The 19,974-nt window shown below is 37.7% G+C and overlaps 1 protein-coding gene and 1 long non-coding RNA gene across 27 annotated transcripts in view; one reads left to right on the forward strand and one right to left on the reverse strand.

Moving 5' to 3' along the window:
* The window catches only part of NEDD4L (NEDD4 like E3 ubiquitin protein ligase), a 340,414-nt gene that overhangs the window by 275,277 nt on the left and 45,163 nt on the right, over window positions 1–19,974 (forward strand). For 9 of the 26 annotated variants that reach the window (XM_034442472.3, XM_034442471.3, XM_087885598.1 and 6 more), the window contains 6 exons: window positions 2,434–2,566; window positions 4,101–4,274; window positions 7,809–7,883; window positions 10,949–11,008; window positions 16,468–16,599; window positions 17,891–18,010. In XM_034442472.3, the coding sequence (XP_034298363.2) occupies window positions 2,434–2,566; window positions 4,101–4,274; window positions 7,809–7,883; window positions 10,949–11,008; window positions 16,468–16,599; window positions 17,891–18,010 (694 nt within the window). The remainder of the gene's footprint in view (window positions 1–2,433; window positions 2,567–4,100; window positions 4,275–7,808; window positions 7,884–10,948; window positions 11,009–16,467; window positions 16,600–17,890; window positions 18,011–19,974) is intronic. The other 17 variants (XM_087885593.1, XM_034442473.3, XM_087885604.1 and 14 more) reach the window with 3 other exon arrangements.
* Window positions 9,704–11,051, reverse strand: LOC148115039 (uncharacterized). The gene is made up of 2 exons (XR_015732066.1): window positions 10,835–11,051; window positions 9,704–10,479 (listed from the first exon to the last, which is right to left on the reverse strand). It is a non-coding gene; the product is annotated as an uncharacterized LOC148115039 (long non-coding RNA).

A 19,974-nucleotide genomic window follows, 5' to 3' on the forward strand; every position in this document is an offset into this window, starting at 1 on the left:
ATGAGATTTATTCTCAAGCGTTTCATGATTTGCATGCCTTTGAACATCTAAAGGCTGATACTAATAAAGTAGAGATTGAACTAGAAGCAAATGGATGGACAGGATCAAAGAGAATTCTGGAAATTCTTTTGGAAGGGCAAATGATTATTATGAGGCAGGCAAGAAAACCTAGCTCATTAGCCTCTAACTCACAAATTCTTCACATATAAAGTTATATCAGGTGTTTTTTTTTTTACAAGCAAATGGTTTGCTGGTTTGCTTCAGTCCACTATGATACAGATATTTCAGCAAAAGTGTTTTGTTTATCCTTTGAATCTGACTCATTATGCCATTTGATTTTTTTTCAGCTTGTTTGTTTGATCTTCATTGGTCCCTATAATATACAGATGTAGAAATAATCTAGATAGAATATTGTTTACCAAATTATTAAAATAGTTGTGTTGTTCAGAATGGCAGGGAAAATTGATTTATTAAATTCAAGATTGTGACATTGATAGCAATTGAAGCATAGAAGTGTTAAACCAAATAAAAGAATTATAACATGAAATATATTTAATGGTAAAAGTATTTGAACATAACAAGTTAGTTTGTTCCCTTGAACCCAATATGATCTGCTCCAGCTTTCCACAATAGAGTGTCTTTTTATCTACAATTTCCAATATTCCTACTCATTGACCATACTAGCTGGTATAATTGTAGTCAGAAATATTTATGAGGTATCACATTGGAAATTCTAGAATTATAAAATGTGAGGGTTGGAAGAGTCCTTGGTTATCATCCACTCCAAACGACTGTCACTGACCATCCAGTCTCTGTAAGAAAGAGAATCCATCAATTTCTTAAGTACACCGTTCCATTGCTAAATAGCTGTTGTCAATAGAATTTTTCATGGATATTCAACCAAAATTCCTTCCTTCCTTCTAATTGAAATCCACTGCTTCTTTTTCCTGTCTTCTGAAATAAATTTGAACAATTTTGCCCAATGATAGCTTTTCAGAAGCTTAAGGACAACTGCCGTGTCTCCTTACAGTCTTCTCCGGGCTAAAGACACTCAAGACCTCCAGACATTTATCATAAGTGTTCTTTTTCCAAAGGCCACTATCATCTTGGGTCCTCTCCTCTAGAAACCCTCTATTTTGAGAGCATCTTCCCTAAATTATAGTGCCCAGAATTGGAAACAGTATTCTTGGTACAGTCAGACCAGGCAGAAGAGAGGAATTATGGACTTTTCTTGAGCTCTCTCTATTCTGAGAATGGTGTTTTATACCAGTGGTGGTTTTATATAGGTGAACTTTTAATTGGGAATGCTGAGGAACCAAACTGAGAAATATATGCATAGACAACATGTTGCCTGACAGTAATCTACAGATCCTTTTCAAAATTATGGGTTTTTTTATTTATTCAATTGGGAAAAGTTAAAAGAGCCGAGGTGGCGCAGTGGTTAGAGTGCAGCACTGCAGGCTACTTCAGCTGACTACTAGCTGCAGTTCGGCAGTTCAAATCTCACCGGCTCAAGGTTGACTCACCCTTCCATCCTTCCGAGGTGGGTAAAATGAGGACCCAGATTGTTGAGGGCAAGAGGCTGACTCTGTAAACCGCTTAGAGAGAGGGCTGTAAAAGCACTATTAAGCGGTATATAAGTCTTAAGTGCTATTGCTATTGCTAAAATATATAAAACTTACTGTGTCCAAATTTTGTTTATATGAAATAATTCTGATCATCCAGTACACAAATATGTCTTTGTGACTGTAGGGTTGTATTTTTTTAACCTTCTATTGTTTCCTATTGCCCCCCAATCATCCCAATAAATCTTGGAGGAGAGTGAGAAATTCCCAGAAAAAATTGTTCATGAGATTCTATTTCACATGCAGAACCAAACTATTATTAAAGATGTAGTAAGTTAAAACATTCACTAAAACCAATTTTCTTCAAAAAAAAAAATCAGAGAAAAAAAGCAATGGAGCATGAGATGATCTTTTCTTGAATTAAAGAGGATGCACAACAAATACAGTTGTAGCAATAATTCAACAGGATGAGCTTAAATTATACACGGCATCACGTGTGCTGTATCAGCTTGGACATTGGACCTCGTTCTTAATTGCTGCTTCTTTGATTATTGAAATCTGCCCTTAATCACGCTAATAGCTTGAGACTACAAGCTTTTATTTGCTTTGAAGGACAAACTGATCATTATTTAATTTGAGTTGCCAGAGATTTTGAAGAAATAATTTATCATTTGTCTCCCATTATTAATAAGTATCAGATGCAGCAGAGACTTGAGAGGATCTGACATTTTAATAGCTCTGTGTGTGTGTGTGTGTGTGTGTGTGTGTGTGTGTGTATGTGTTTCTGTTAACTTGGAAGTATTTCAGCTAATGATGTCTTTCTTCCTTCTCTGACTTATGCCTCTTTCACCAACTGTTGACATTTCAGGGATGTGGCTTCTGAATCTGACAATAACATCAGGCAGATAAATCAAGAGGCTGCCCACCGAAGGTTTCGATCAAGGAGACACATTAGTGAGGATTTGGACCCTGAGCCCCTGGACAGTGGTGATGTCCCTGAAGTATGTGCAGGATTTGAAATGGATCCTTTCATAGTTTGATGTACAAGTGAATGTACTCACTTGTTTGTTTATTGCCTTGCTAAAAATTTCTGTACCACCCTGATTTCTCATGACTTAAGCCAAAATGACCCTTTAAAATGGCTTAATTTGGAGTTTCAGGTTTTCAAATGAAATTTGTACCAAAGGTAGGACTGAAGTACCACAAATAAGGAGAGTTAAAGAACAGACATGTTAAAATAATGTAAATGTTTGCTCGCATGTCAGCTTTCTCTGATTATTAATGCTACTTGGGCTAAGAACAAAAATTGAATTGAATTCATTAATCGATTGAAATTTGTATATGCCACGGTATTCTAAAATGAATCCAGGAAGTTCATATATCAACAACATAAAAGGCGTAAAGTTGCTAAAATCATTTAATAAAAAGCCATCAGAGATAAAGTGCAATAAAACATTTAACTGCCAATCAGTGCCCCCTACCAGCAGATTACGTCATTCCCAACCCAAAATCCTGTAGAAAAGTAGTGCTATGTTTGCAACAGTAAACTACCTGAATAACGGGATTGAGTTTCTGAATAGACTCTGCAAAAGGAATAAATTCTATAAGTTTATGGAGCATTTAATAGCCATCAAAGTGTGTATTTTTTAGGTCACATGTTATCCTCCACTCTTCGGAAGTATAAATACTTCAGTGATCCACATCTTAGGACATAAATATAAAAGAGGGGGGGGAGACAACCTGAAGGAGAAGAGCCTTCTCAGCTTTTGCTCCTACCCATTGGAACATCTTATGCCCAAGAGTGAGATCAGCTCCCATCCTCCTGAACTTCCACAAGATCCTGAGACCTGGCTTCAATGGGGGAACGTCATGCTGGAGGTGTTAATTGATTAATAACAGATCCCACCTCCTTCCCTGTTCGGCCTACTCCCTTCCCCCCATCTTTTCGCTTTATTTATAGCTGATAATTCATATTTTAATAGTGTTTGCTCCTGTTGTATACATATTGTTGCCATGTTTTATTCTTCTTAACAGTGTAAGCCACCCAGAGTCACCTTGTGGCTGAGATGGGTCGCAGATAAATTGAATAAATAAATACATAAATAAATCTCTCGTAGTTTCCTTGATTCCTAACTATAGGTTGTAGTCTATGGAGGACTACAACTTTTCATCCTTTGTAAGAACCCTGCTTTTTGCTACTTGCCAGCTTTATTTTTTTCTCCCTGTGTTGCTCAAACTTTACAACTTTAAAATGTTAGGACTTCAACTCCAAGAATTCCCCAATGAGCATGCATGCTGGTTGGGGAATTCTGGGATTTGAAGGCCATACACTGTACCTTAAGGTTGCAAAGGTTGAGAAACAATATCTTACATAATGCTCAAAGTATAGTATAGAGAGAGCCAAAGCTGATTGTCAGATGTTAATTGTGTTCTAAGTCTTAAAGGTATATAATTGATTTTTAGGTTTAATTGATAGCCATGCAAATTGTAGAGAAGATTGGTATATTCATTGTTGATGCCTTTTCTTTTTCTCAGCCTTGGGAAACCATTTCTGAAGAAGTGAACACAAGTGATTCCTTAAGCCTGTCCTTGCCCCCTCCGCCTGCTTCCCCTGTCTCTCGGACCAGCCCTCAGGAGTTCTCTGAGGAATTGAATAGAAGACTTCAGATCACTCCTGATTCAAATGGGGAACAACTCTCTTCTATGATTGTAAGAGACTTGAACATTTCTTTTACTATTCTTCTAACATGCTCATTCTGATTTGTAGAACTTACCTCAGAGTCAACACAACTGGTAATGTTGTATGGACATGGTGCTTTGGGCTACAAGGGTGTACGTTTGTTCCTCTTAGTTAATTGAAATTATTGGACCATTCTACAGTGCACCATAATTATGATGCAAAGCATACTTATCCTGAGGGCAATTTTCACAGAATTCAGTGATTGTCAGACCTGGAAGCCATCTTTTGCCTTGGAGCTTCAGGCCTGCCACATTTACTGCTGTGGGAAACTGGGAGGGGGGGGATTGTATGGAGCAAGGGTGATATATAGCCATAATAACATTCTTTCTCAGGGAGTCAAGGGCATCTTGCTCTGTACCTGGAGAGTTGGAACTGGGAGGTATCTCCAGTTGGGATGATGCTTTGATGTGATGGGCATGTGGGTGCTGGGCAGGGACTTGAACTTTCCTTTGGATGAGGAAAACCTGGAAGATTTCAGGTTCGGGTTTTCCCAGATGTGCCAATATGACATCTTTAATAAAATGGAACTTTGAGGAAACTCAAGCCTCGGAGTCTCCTTTCGTTGGGGGTGTTACTTGGAACCCTGACAGTGATTTAACTAAGCCAGTGTTTCTCAACCATGGCGACTTTAAGACGTACGGTCTTTAACTCCCAGAATTCCCCAACCAATCATGGGAGTTGAAGTCCATACATCTTAAACCTGTCAAGGTTGCAAAACACTGAATTGAGCAAATAAGTCAAAGCAATTTTGATCCAAATTCAGTGAGCCTACTTTTGAGTAAAGACCAGAACTGAGTAATAATATTTATGCTATTAAATGTGTATTGTGATTTCATTTGGAAGAGATTTTATGCTTACTCATAACTTCCGCGAACTTGATAAACAAAATAGAAGTTCTCTGAATGCTTCATTGAGATAAGTAAAACAAACAGCAGGTGGAATTTTCTTTCCTTTTTTTAAAAATTTAATTTTAGAGGTTCATATAATAATTTTAACAAAATCCAATCTGGGTCAGTCACAGGGACTAGAGGTTTAGTCTTCCAAGCTTTTAGACTCGTGCTGAACTTCCCCATCCTCAGATAACTTCTTTAGATAAACCTCTGCTCTCGTTGACCAATCCACCCAGATTGAATCCTGCAACATTATCCTGGGACAAGTAGATTTGTCTTCATTCATAATTTTAACAATTTATTTTCATATATAAATGTGGCATACAACTGGAAAATTTATACTAACACCTCTGTATTGGGATAATTATTTTAATGCATCAAAAGGTTGTTTTGCCTGATTTCTTAACTCAGCAATTGCATTAATGGGCTGGGATGAATATTACACCAATGAGTGTAAGAATTACACTAGGATGTTTTAATTATAAATGACAGACAAGAAGTTTTAATCTGTGGTTGTTTTATAGAAAATTGTTATTTATACATTTAACAGGACAGCACATCACCTTGCCCTTTTAGCATTTAAGTACTGTAATAAGAAAACAAAGTGTGGAAAATATTTTTTTTTCCAAAACTAAAATGGGGAAAAACCTAAACAAATGTCTCTGCAAAATTAAATATTATGAAAGAACAAAAATACGCAATCCATAATGAAGAAGAAAAATTATATTTAAAAAGGAGTATAAAATGTTAAAACAAATACAGTTGAGAATAAAAACATTACCCTATGTGACATTTGAGTCAATGGGCATAAATCTATCAGAAAAATAAATATTATTATTAAAAAAAAGAAAAATTTGTATTAATATCAATACTAAAGAGGGTCCATGTATGATGAAGCCTGATCTTTATTAGAGGATCTCTTAAACAAAAATTGTTGAGGTAATTCTTTCTTCGGTGCCATTTCCACATTTATGGATTACCATTGAGCCAATGTTGTGCTTTCCTTGTCCAGTCCTTCACAAAAACAAATCTATTAATAATCTACATTTAATTTGTTTCTTAATTTTGTGTACTTTTAGGAAGTATTCCAGTTTTGCTCTGTTTTGTGTACTTTAGGAAGTTCAAGCAGCTGTCTTACTGCAGGATTCTTTTTAAAGACATTTTGTGAATTTTTCTCAATTTCTTCAACTCTTAATCAAAAACTTTGGACATTGCCACCAAAACTTGCTTATGATTTCAGTCTAAAATGATTTAGATTGATATGATGCAGTATGATGGGAAAATTATGCTGCCAGTAAATTATTAATCTACTCGTCATTTCAAAACCATTTCTTTATGATTTGTTGAAATGTCTTTATAAGGAATTCTTAAGCATTCTTAGTTCCATTAAGTTTCCTCTCCTAAATCCTAATACCAAAGTTTTAAGACTTTCCAGATGTAAATTCTTTATGTAAAATTAATGTTCCCTATGATTAAAAAATAACGAACATGCTACTATTAAATGATTTATGAAGATGAAGATAAATAGACTTAATCTGAACCACATTGGAATTTGTCTCTGTTCTTTCTGTGAAAAACATTAAATAGAGCAAATTTATCCTTGCATTTGAATAGTGAAATGGAAATGTATTTCCATCTTAACCAAGCTTCTAATGATAGCTGTGACTATAGATTTATAATAGTTCGGTCTAATGGAGAGTTAAGAACAAATCCACTTTTACCCATGATCTATTTCATTTAGTTTTCCAGTAATACGAATTTTTCAACTGAAATCTATCAAAATAAATTTGACGTTCCTAAAGCTCCACTTTAATTTTGTTAATGTTGTATTGTGCTCCTATTTTTGTTAATGTTGCATTGTGCTCTTTTTGATATGAATTGCTTATGATTTCAGTCATAGAATACACAGAAAAAAATCTGTGTATTCTATGAAGACTTATTTATGCTTTTTCCTGAGAAAATCCTTTTTCCTACAAAGATCCTTCATTAAGACCTTCTAGGCAACAGATGAGTTTCACATCTTATCTGGCTAACAAGGCAGCCCCTCAACAAATAGAGATATTAAGTACAGAGAAATCATTCCACAAAATATTATTTTGTTGTCTGAAGGCTATGAAGTTCTGCTTAAATGAATATTCCTATGATGAGTTCATTAAAAGAAAAAACTATTGGAGATAGGATTTCACTAATCTTGTAAGAATCTTCATAATATTGCAAGATGCTTCATAAGATTTTAAGTTATTTCTGCTTTCCACCTTATTTATTTTGTCCTATCAACAATCCGCCCAGAATTGTGGAAATTAAATTTCCAGTAAGGGTACCATTATCTTCTTGTCCATTCTGGCTCCTTCCAAATACTATATTAATTTATATAACATATAAATTAATAATGTATATATTTCTGCCATTTAAAATTGAATTCAAGGTTTTGTTCATGAAATGGAAAGTAAGATTTCTGGCAATCAAATCGAGCAAAAGCAGGGTAAATTAACCTATTGGTGGAAGAAAGGTAAACTTATCAAGTGGCTGAATGAAAGCTAAAGTAGCCATAGGATGCCAGGGGAAAATGGCAGCCACAATGTATATAAAACAATATTTTTTTTTAAATTCCAGCAAAGAGATCCCTCTGCAAGGTTGCGATCTTGTAGTGTAACTGATGCTGTTGCTGAACAGTCCCATTTATCACTGGTAAGTAGACGTTTCTTGGCTGTTGTTTTTGTATGTTTATTCAGCAAATTTCAGGAATGCATTTATGTTAAAATGTTTTTGGCTGCATAGGAGGGTTGTTGTTTTTTTTGCAATGGATATCAATACTCAGTTCTGGGAAAGAGAGGTTAATCAAAAGGCTGGTTAACTACAATAAATGCATAGGAAAAATATTATTTCTACTGGCCAGAGAAATCTTTTTTGTGATGGTAGTATCATCACTTTACTACATAGGCTCAGAGGATCTCAACCATCCTTGAAATTTAATGCTGGTGTTTTTTCCATTTGGATGGTGATTATTTATAATAACCATACATGTATTTCCATGTGTACCAAAACTTATTGCCCTTGAGTTGAGCTCCCATTTCTGGTGGCGACTATGTACTTTTCTTCACAATAACACAACAATATTTCCAGCCCAGTCTAAAAAAAATTGGTCAGAAATGGGCCAAGTACAAATCAGCACCATTCAAGCTTAGCTTCCAAATGGAAAGAAGGTCAGCAGTGGGTTTGTGTCCCACGAACCCACAAATGAAGGCCATTTCAATTAAAAACCAGACACTTTTGGATTAGTGATTTTAATGTAGTTTGTAGTCATTTCTGCAAAGATAGAAGCGTAGGAATCTGCTATAGACAGGGGGACTCAAGAGAGTTTGTAAGGAAAGGGGAGATGGATAAGGGAATTTGTAAAGAGGCAGAAAGAGCATTTCTAAAGAGTTTTTCTGTCAAACTTTATGAAGCTTGTCAACCATGTAATTTTTTTTTAAATGTTATGTATTCCACACAGAGTGGCCTGGAATAATAGTGGAAATTTTTTTAAAAAAGAGTCTCCCCCCCCCAATTTTCCCAGGGGTTTTTCCAGGCCTTCCCATCTCTAGTTCCACAATACTGGAGTTGGGATATTTTTCCTATTTAAATAATTGTTTTAAATTGTTGATTTATTTGAATTTTCCTTTCCTTTTCTCCTTCTAAAATGAACACCATTGATTGTGCATTATTTCACCTGAGGTTGGAGATACCACACTTTATTTTGGGGGTAATTTCCCCCACCCCCAGGTCACATAATGGCAGTGTGTTCATATTTTAGACATGCCTATCAGTAGTGGATTTCAAATCCCAGTGCTACTGGTTTGCTATTGGGGGTGCGCGAGTGCGCTGCACTTCTGCACATGCGCAGAACGTTTTTGATGACGTCTGGGTGGGTGGGCGGAGCCTCCTGCCGCCACTGCTACTGGTTCGCCTGAACTGGGGCAAACTGGTAGCAACCCACCACTGATTCCTATGCATCAAGCTGATTTTGAAAACACAAAATAAAATAACTTCTTGCTTACTAGGACGAACCATATCTGGAAATGGTAGGAGAAAAGCAGGTGAGGGGGGTGGGAGGGCAGAAGCTTTATTCAAGATTATACACAAGAATCTGGTCAATTGAAGTTCAGTACTAAATTGGTGCCTGATAAGGTCAATGGAATTTAAGAGAGGTTGGACTTGAATCATTCGTGGCAATGTAAGGACACTTAGCTAATGACATGTTTAACTCTGCCCACTAGCTCTGCTTGCTCTTCTTCTACAAATAAGCCCAATTAAGCAGCTTGCTATCATCATTTTTGCATCAATCCATTTGCAAATCCATGCTCTTCTGTTTCCTTTTTATTTAGGGATATATTTAAAATGTGTATGTCACCCTTGAAAAAGTGTTTTTCCACTCTAGTTATTTTCTAAAAAAGAAAATATGAAAATATGAAATTTCAGTGTATGTATTTTGAAAGTATTTCATCAAGAAATAGTCATTGCTATGTGTATTTTATCCTGAAATACGTATTTTATATGCTTTTGGTAACTTTGAAGTTCACGGGTACAATACAAAGTATCAATAATTCTGTGAGCCACTTCAACATGATTTGAATCTCAACCCCATTGAACCTGTTTATTGTGGTTCAGTGCTAATTGGGCTGCTATATGTTGCAGTCCAACATTTGAAGTGGAGCAGATGTTGTCCTAGATAGAAAAGATAAGGCTGGTTCACATTAGATATGGATCAAACAAATACTTACGCATTCCTCTTTCTGTGCAAACTTGAATAATTCTCTGTTACGGGTAGGTCTTGGGTAATTCTAAATTAGGTCTTTGGCTTGGATGCTTTGCTGTAGTCCTCAATATGTCTTCTCTCACTTTAATCCATATGAAAATTATATTGCAATATGCTTTGTTCAGTTACTCTATCTTGTTTCCACAAGGATTTTTTTCTGGGAGTACAAATTTCACACTAACCTGTGGCAAATTTCATGGGCAAGAATATTACTCTTCATTATTTTAATCTGGGATTTCTGTATGTGATCAAACAGTAAAAAAAAAAAATACCAAAAACTTGCACGGCATTTTTCTCCTTTTAGCAGCTAAGGTTTTTTTCCTCCTGTTCTTCTGTGTTCTGATATGATTTTTTTCTGGGAAAATCATCACGCTCAGCTTCTTCTTTTTCAGCTTGACTCTACTGAAATCTTTGCCTTGACTGTGGCCAAATCCAACTTGCTTCATTTAATTGTTCATACTCCTGTTGTAGGTACTGTCTTCGTATCCTCTGCGGGGGAGAAAAAATTCATGATAATGGACACATTGCCTTCTCTTTTCTGGTGCCTGATATATACATACCCATCCACTGTGGTGGCAAGGAATTCTATGATTTGTAGTCTCTACATATTTAGTGATGGCTAGTATGTAATAGACAATAGAATGATGTGGCTAAAAGCATAGATAGATAGATAGATAGATAGATAGATAGATAGATAGATAGATAGATAGATAGATAGATAGATAGATAGATAGATAGATATAGATATATAGATATATAGATATATAGATATATAGATATAGATATAGATATAGATATAGATATAGATATAGATAGATATATAGATATAGATATATATATTGACCTTTCTGCTGTTCTCTGCTATAAAATAAAGATGAAAATGTTTTATCAAGATGCCATTATTTCAAATTAGTGTATTGTTCATCCCTTAACTATAACAATTATTATTATTTAACAGCCGAGTGGCCCATCTAGAAGACTTCGTTCTTCCACGGTCACTGGGGGTGAAGAGTCGACGGTAATAATATTTTTATCCAGCCAAATCTATATCATTCGCCTTCTCTCTTATTCAAATCTATCTTCGTTTCTTTTCCCTTCGTTGTCAAGGATATCAGGCTTTCAGAATGTCAGGGACGGATGGTGACAAAACAAAGCAAGTGACAAAACATATGTGATGTCATGATGAAAATACTTGTATTAAATGTTAGAAGGCAAATGGGCAGGTTGTGGCATTTGCATGGTGGCATCACCTCACACCTCTTGTCATTTTGGCCTTGGTGGGTTTGCTAGAGATGCTTCTGCTTTTAGGTTGGGTACAGTTTGCTTTTAGAAGATTCCTTATGCAACTTTACAGATACCATACTTCCATACCCCAAAAGTGCTTTTTCAAAAGGCAATTGGATTTTCTTCGTTTTTCCTTGAAGACAATTTCTGAAGAAAAAAAATGAAGCTTCTTAGTTGATAAGTGAAACATCTTCAAGGAAAAACAAAGAAAGTCCAGTTGCCTTTTGGAAAAGCATCTTTGGGACAACCATGACCTGGAGGACTCTGAGAATCTCCGTAGACACATTTTCATACCTTGGTAATGAAATAAATTGCATATTCCCACCATTCTCCCAGCTTGAGTATCTTCTGTTCGGCTACTTCAACCAACACTCCTCTACAGAAACATTCTCAGTATCTAATTAGATATTTCCCATGGCATTACTTCTGATAGCCAGTTCTCTTCTCTTCCTCCAACTGTGGCATTTTGAAAGTTTATTAAAAAATTGCTTCCCAGCTTCTTTTATACCGAAGGAGAAATAGCTGAAAGGCAAAGAATCGTCTATGTGTGCATACATGCAGAAAAATTAGAGGTGGAGTAGAACTTACCCCTCACAAGCTGTAGATTACCTAATGAGCAAGTAATTATCCCATCTCTGACTTTCACATAGTGGAAATGCACCTGTGTGAGTTTTTCTTATTTGAATCAAGCAGAGACTATAGCCGTGATGGCGAACCTATGGCATGCGTGCCACAGGTGGCACGCAGAGCCATATTAGTGGGCACGCCAGCTCAGCTCTGGGGCGCATGCGCCCACCGGCCAGCTGATTTTCGGGCCTTCTGGGCCCACCAGAAGTAGGGAAACAGGCTGTTTCCTGCCTCTGGAGGGCCTGGAGGGGGGTGGGGAAGGCCCGTTTTTCTTTCTTACCTGGCTCCAGATCCTCTCTGTGTATCTGGGAAGGGCGAAAACAGCCTTTCCCACTCCCTTGGAGGCACTATGGAGACTGAAAGGGCCCATTTCCCGACTCCCGGTGGGACAGAAAGTGATGTTTTTTCCAGTCCCCAGCCTCCAGAGACTCCTAGAGAGGCTCCTAGAGATTCCTAGAGAGGCTTCTAGATACTCCTAGAGAGGTTCTGGAGGCTGGGGACAGCAAAAAATTTCACTTCCTGTCCCACCGAGAGTTGGGAAATGGGCCCTTTCAGCCTCCGTAGGGCCTCCAAGGGAGTGGGAAAGACTGTTTTTTCCCTTCCCAGATACACAGAGAGGATCTGGAACCAGGTAAGAAAGAAAAACGGACCTACCAGGCCATCATGTGCCAGGAGCAGGGGTGGGTGGGGGTAGGGTGGGGTGGGGTGGGGTTGCGTGCGCATGCGCGTGGGCACCTGTGCGTGCGACCCTCCCCCGCCCTCCCCCCTCTCCTGGCACGCGATGGCAAAAAGGTTAGCCATCACTGGACTATAGCAAAGTAGGAATGGCTAATTGCAACCAAACATGAATGTCAATTTGTAGACAACAGAAAGGGGCAGAAAATTCTTTAAACAAGTTTTGAAGAAATATACTTGGCTTATACCAATGAAGTCGCACAGAGCATTTAAAGGAAGTGGTTTGCAACATGTATTAGCACAAACCTTTGAATTATTAAACCAACCGTATTTTGGTACAACTGCCCGGTGTGAGTTGTTTAAACGTATCGTGCATTCACACACCTCCTTCAGCTCTTCTAGGGGGACCAGCAACAAAGTGAAGCATGCACATACATGTGAAGGCAAATATGAACTCCTTTCAAAGTAACCATAAGAGCCTTGCCAAAAAAAAAAAAGAAGAAGAAGCTTTAATTATTTGAAGAGAGATGCTTCATTTGTGCTGGCAGGTTTTGCAAACCAGCTACTTTAAGTGTTTTGCACCGCCCTGTTTCCCAGACTCAAAAAAAATAAATCAGATTATTGCAAAAATCCAACAGGCATTCACCAGTAAGACACAAACAACTAATAAAAGCAATCAGAACTAACTGCAATTGTTTTCAGTGGCTGTTCTTTGAGAATAGAGACGCCAAGAAAACAGGGAGCCAGTATTCTCATTGTCTATATTTATTTATCAATTGGAGGATAAAGGAGGAGTAATGATAATAGAAAGAATCGGGAAAGATGTCTTGTTATTAAAAAGTAGTTTTTACTCTTGGTGTCACATGGGTTGGGGGGAAAACATGAAAGGGCTCTCATTTGAATAGCAAATAATTTATTTTATTCCAAACAGACATTGTTTCTCTTCTGTACTAATCTCTTTATTGAGGTTTCATCAACATTTTAAAGTACAGATTTTGAAATGTCAAACTAGACAATTTCCCTGCATTGAATATTTTTCACTTTGACCCTTCTGTGCATTGATATATGACGCAGTAGGATGAATCAATTATGGATCAATTTACAGTGGTTTCCCTAGCTATCAGCTATCAGAGAAGACCATCTGATGGGGGGAGGTTTACCTGCACAAAAAGAAGGTTCTAAATCTACCAAATTTAATGTTACAATCTGAGGTAAAAAAAAATGTGAATCAAGTTGAGGGAGAAATAGAAAACAATCAGGAATAATCACTATCACATTTTGGTACTTTTTTCTTTTCTTTTAAAAGGTTCAGGCTATGTTGGAATATTCCCAGTTAAATGGTTTAGTAATTTCCTGCCGAATCTAAAGGAGGGAAGGGAAGGGAAGGGAAGGGAAGGGAAGGGAAGGGAAGGAAGGAAGGAAGGAAGGAAGGAAGGAAGGAAGGAAGGAAGGAAGGAAGGAAGGAAGGAAGGAAGGAAGGAAATACTTTTAAAGTTGTAATATCAAGTTCCACTGTTGGTTTTTTCTTTTTAAAGAAGTGTTTTATTTATTTGATTTATTTGCCATCTATCTCACCACGATTTCATAATCTAGAACAGGGGTTTCAAACTCACCTCGTCACGTGACGTATCGGGACTTTTCCCCCCTTCGCTAAACCGGGCATGGGCGTGGGCAGCGCGTGACGCATCTGGCCCACAGGCCACGAGTTCGACAGCCCTGATCTTAGAAGAACAATAATATGATATTTCATACTATGCGAGCAGCATGCAGTCACATGCATTTTCCTCAACAATGGTGGACGAATTTGTATTTCTTAACACCTCCTATTCCTAACCCACTATTGCTGGAGAATAGTCATGGGCTAGGCAACAATGGATATGATACACCCACAAAGCTTTCAGCACTGAACATCCTGCTTTGAGACAGAAGAAAGAATTCTAGAGCATCCTGAGGCCTCATCCCAACAATATCCCAACAATATTTTTCCATTTGCAAAAAATTAGATAAAATTAGGGGGATTTTCAAGTCAGGGGAGTCACTTTTGTAACAAAAGCCTATGCATAAAAATGAAATGCCACCTGAGAATAAAGTTTGTTTGGCTTTCAAACTGATTTAACACACTCTGGCAATGTTCTATTAATATACTGTACTTGAGGTCGCTGAGTAACCCATTTTCCTAGGTTTTTTTTTTTTTCATCTCAGACTTATGCAGTGATCCTTTTTCTCATTTTAAAAGAATCCCATGTTTTAACAAACCAGGGAATATTTCTCCTTAGCTACTTTTTTAAAAAGATCTTTTAAAAATGTTTGCTTTCATTCTAGCAAATGTGTATCGGGGCATCATTATGTAAAAAAACAGTAATTTTTGTTCGTTTCATGTATGGGAAATGATTTCAAGGTGTCAATTCTTTCCATATAAAGATTGCAAGTTTTAATAATCATGGCCTGCTATTATTTTATAGCAGTGACTCTTTGAATCAGAAAACAATAGAAAATCAGATTCTCAAAATTGCAAAGTAATGTTTAACATTGAAGGAAGAAAGGGGAATATTTTTTAATAACATTTTGGAATCTACACAAGTAACCATGTTTTTAAGCTTGTCATTAAAACCACAAGCATTATTTGGTATGGTTAAAGATTGTTCAACTTCAATCAAAAGTTTCCTTTGCTTCATTAACTTCTAAAAAAAAACCCATGTATGCGTGCATACATGCACATGAAGTCATTAAATATGTACCCATCTTAGTGTATATAAATATAGAGCTCCTAGCATGCATGTACGGATGCATATTTATATGGTTTATTAGCAATAGCAGGTAGACTTATATACCACTTCGTAGTGCTTTAAAGCCCTCTCTAAGCAGTTTACAGTCAGCCTATTGATCCCAACAATCTGGGTCCTCATTTTGCTGACTTCAGAAGGATGGAAGGCTGAGTCAACCTTGAGCCTGGTGAGACTCAAACTGCCAAATTGCAGGCAGCTAGCAGTCAGCATAAGTAGCCTGCAGTACTGCACTCTAACCACTGCGCCACCACAGCTCTTATTGTTCTTGTCATGGCACATTGAATTGTATATCTTATTTGTCAATATTAAGAATGGCAGCTCTCAATCTTCCAGTTATTTTGGGGTTCATTGTGCAAATCGGGGCAAGACGTTGCAATACGAGAATCCTAGATTCCAAGGTTGATCATTACAGGACAATTCTTCCTAATGGAAATCACATTTAAATCATATTTAATGACATCAAAATGCTCAAAGGGGATGCAGCCATTAGCAGGAATTTTGAAAGAAAAATGTTCAAAGCATTGGAAATTTCTAATTTAATATATTAAACAATATAATGAGCCTGTCGGTTTAGTAATGAACTGATGTCTTTGAAATGAAGACTACACAGCTTGTGACCTAGCCAAAGTCACTTAACAATAAACCACTAGGGACCATTTTTTTTCTGATTGGGACCGTTTTAGTGAAGCAAATGAAGTCAGTTTTTCATCGTTTAAAATATAAAAGCTTTTCTAACTGTCTTTGTTCTCAGTCCTCCTAGTACTTGTGCACTGATTATGTCTAGGCTTTTTATATTCTTCTACTCCTTTGATTGTCTACCTTTATTGAACAGATCTCATTTTCAGCAAGGATAAAATGGCGATTACCTCTGTCAAACTGGACAGCATTTATAGCCTCTGTGAATCCCAGTGCCTTGCTATCTACTTGTGAATGTGCTAACCTTGCTTTTATGATTAGAACTGAATCTTTATTTTTCTGAAAGTGACCCTTTTTGCGGAAGGGTTCTGCCAACACATATCTTCTCAGTTGTTCTGTTGCAATTACTGATTGTAAGAATGACTCACTGCCACAAAGTTAACACTATGGTAATTTCTTGCATAAACAGCCATCAGTGGCCTATGTTCATACTACACCGGGCTTACCTTCAGGCTGGGAAGAGAGGAAAGATGCTAAGGGACGTACTTATTATGTCAATCATAACAATCGCACTACAACTTGGACTCGGCCTGTCATGCAGGTAGGAACTTCTTCTCCTCCAGCAAAGCAGTGAGATCTTGATAATCATTTGCAGTTCTTTCAGATTCCAGATGAAAACTATGGGGGAGGACAGGTTCTGATGAAATAATTATCTCTCAGTGAAAAGAGACATGCATTAGCCATGGCAGAATCCGCTATGGCACAGGGCCAATGCCAGATCTCATGTACATTAAACCTTGGCAGATTTGCAGCATAACACAAGCCCACCCTTAACATCCACACTATTGATAGGAGGGAAGTGAGCGATGCAAGACCATGTTTTGACTTACAACCAGATGATTAAAAGCAGCTCTCTCTTTCTCTGCTCACTTCCATGAAGCTTTAGTTGTCAGCTTGCAGTGAGTGAAATTGCAATTTCCTGGGGCTATAACATTGTTAATTGCAATTAACAAACTGGAGCTAGCTCCAAGCTGCACTTCTTCCCTCCCTGGAGTTAACTCGCTCCTTAATTACAGTTTAGCAGCATTAAACATGAGATCAAATTAAACAGAATTTTCTAATAAATCTCCATTCTAAAGCAGTCCTTTTCAAACCTCGATTTTAAATTACTAATTCTTGCATTTCCATAGCTATCTGTGATTGATACCCTTGAACCTCTTAAGTCAAGAAATAAAAATGTAAATGATTTATCCAGGAACATGGAAAGACACATAGACAATAATTTAGAATCCTAGAAAGAGAGCAGAGGTGTCAAACTCGCGGTCCACAAGGCAGATGCATCATGCACTGGCCACACCCACCACAGTCTAGCGAAGGGGGGGGGAAGTCATGATACATCACGTGATGATGATGTGACGGCGTGACTTTGACCCCTGAAATAGAGGAAACTGCTAGAAGGAGATTACCTAAACAAGTTGGCATGTTCACCAATTAAGGGAACTTCTAGGTAACCGTATATAACTGGAGTTTTTTTTCCAAATTTTGATTAATAGACAAAAGACTGGTTCAAGCACATGGTTATGAATGGCTTTCTAAATAGAAGCCTCTGTGGGGCATGGAGAAGACAACAGTCATTCATACCATCTGAGAAAAAACTCATTCAAAAATGCCAGTAAAATAACTATATTGGGATGCATATGGAAGATAGTTCCAATTATAGTATGTTTCCTCCATTGAAATGCCCACCACTGGAATGCTTTATTGAAAGCGGGAATGAGTAAGGAGTGTTAATCGTGATTTATTGATTTCAGACATCCTTTATTATACCATAGTTTAGTTTTTGGTAAAGGAAGTCGTAACTTGTAGCTAACTTGTGTTTGCCTCTAATATAGCTTGCTGAAGATGGTGCTTCTGGGTCAACATCAAACAGTAACAACCATCTAAGCGAGCCTCAGATAAGACGGCCTCGTAGCCTCAGTACTCCCACAGTTACACTATCTGCTCCGCTTGAGGTGAGAAGTTCTCTTCCCCAAACCAGGCTTGTTTGCCTCTTGGGTTTTCATCCTTCCCATCTCATTAATTCTCCTCACCATTTCTGTTCTCCAGCCAGCTTTTATAATGTCTCTTTTGTACCTCAGTCATATTTGTGCCTGTCTTTATTTTGTAAGATTATACTTGCTTGTTCTGACTACTTTTCCACATTTAACAATTTAAGATTGGATTGCTTTTCCACCTGATTATCTCCCTTCACCCTTAATACATTCATCTTCCAATAGGTAATGTGCTCCTTCGAGTATTTCTTCGCATCTTGTATGCTCATTGTATTAGAAATGTTCTACACATTTTGTGCCTTGTGTGTATATTTCAGTTTCGAACATCATGTTTCACATTTGATGTTTTTTACTTTCAATATTGTTTTCATTTGTTTTGACAAGCTAGCTTGATTTCTAATAGTTGTATGATGCAATTCCTGTGGAGTAGTGTCCTTCCTGAGGTTAGCATGGCCCCAGTCCTGATGTGCTTTCATAAAGCTGTAAAAACCTGACACTTCCAACATGCCCTTGGTAGAGTATAACAATTGACTTTGGTCCTTCTTTTAATTTGAAGTTTTTTCATTGTATGCTGTAAAATGTCCAGAGTCACTTTGTGATTGAGATGGCATGCAAGTTGATTAGTTGGTTTATCGATTGATAAATCCATCCATCCATCTCAGAAGTTATTAAACTGTTTAGTTCTCTTCTCTGAGCTTCCCACTCTCTTCCCTAACTAGCATTAGTTGCAGTTCCCACCTGATGGTGGTTGGGTACTGGAGATAGTTCTTGACTTACAACTACAGTTGCAACCAGAATTTCCACTGCTAAGCATCTTCACAGAGTCACACCCAATTTTACGTCCGTTTTGACATGGTTGTTCAGCAAATCACACAGTTGTTAAACAAATAGCAATAGTACTTAGACTTATATACCGCTTTACAGTGCTTTACAGCCCTCTTTAAGTAGTTTGCATTTTGCCCCCAACAATTTGGGTCCTCATTTTACCGATCTCGGAAGGATGGAAGGCTGAGTCAACCTTGGGCCTGGTGAGATTTGAACTGCCAAATTCAGGCAGCTGGCAGTCAGCAGAAGTAGCCTGCAGTACTGCACTCTAACCACTGCGCCACCATGGCTCAAAGCAAAGCTGGCTTCCCCCATACACTTTGCTTGTCAGAAGCCAGCTGGAAAGGTCACAAATGACTCTGGGATACTGTAACTGGCAGTTGCCAGATGCCCAAATTTTGATAATATGACCATGGGGATGCTGTAACACTTATAAGTGTGAGGATTGGTTGTAAATCACTTTTTTCAGTGCCGTTGTAACTTCAAATGGACAGTTCTAAGTTAAGAACTACCTGGGCATGTCTAACCTAGGAGGAATAACATGGCCAGATGAGAGAGACAAAAATGTCTTTGTTTTAGAAAAATCGTGGATCCCACCCCCTTCTGTAAGGCAGATGAGCTTATCACTTCTTTACTATCTTGTTTGCAACAAAAAGGGACTCTTCAAACTGGAAAGATGGTATTAAAGAGGCAAATACATTTCAACATAAGTATATTTGAAGAGATGCATATAGAAAGTGAGGGGAATCCAAATTTCATGTGATGGAAATTGAGCTGGTGGTGACCAACAGTGGAGTACTTGGCAGGTCTCAGTTATACACTTAAAAGTGTGATGGGAATCATTGGTAAAGGGATAAAAAAATGAAATACTTTTATAAACATAGGGTGCAACCAGTGGTGAAATCCAAATTTTTTTACGGCCGGTTCTGTGGGCGTGGTGTAGCTTGGTGAGTGTGGCAGGGGAAGGATACTGCAAAATCCCCATTCTCTCCCCACTCTTGGGGGACGGATATTGCAAAATCTCCATTCCCACCCCACTCTGAGGCCAGCCAGAGTTGGTATTTGCCGGTTCTCTGAACTACTCAAAATTTCTGCTACCG

The sequence above is a fragment of the Pantherophis guttatus genome, chromosome 2, assembly GCF_059756535.1.
Source record: "Pantherophis guttatus breed Tessera chromosome 2, ASM5975653v1, whole genome shotgun sequence".
NCBI classification, from domain to species: domain Eukaryota; kingdom Metazoa; phylum Chordata; class Lepidosauria; order Squamata; family Colubridae; genus Pantherophis; species Pantherophis guttatus.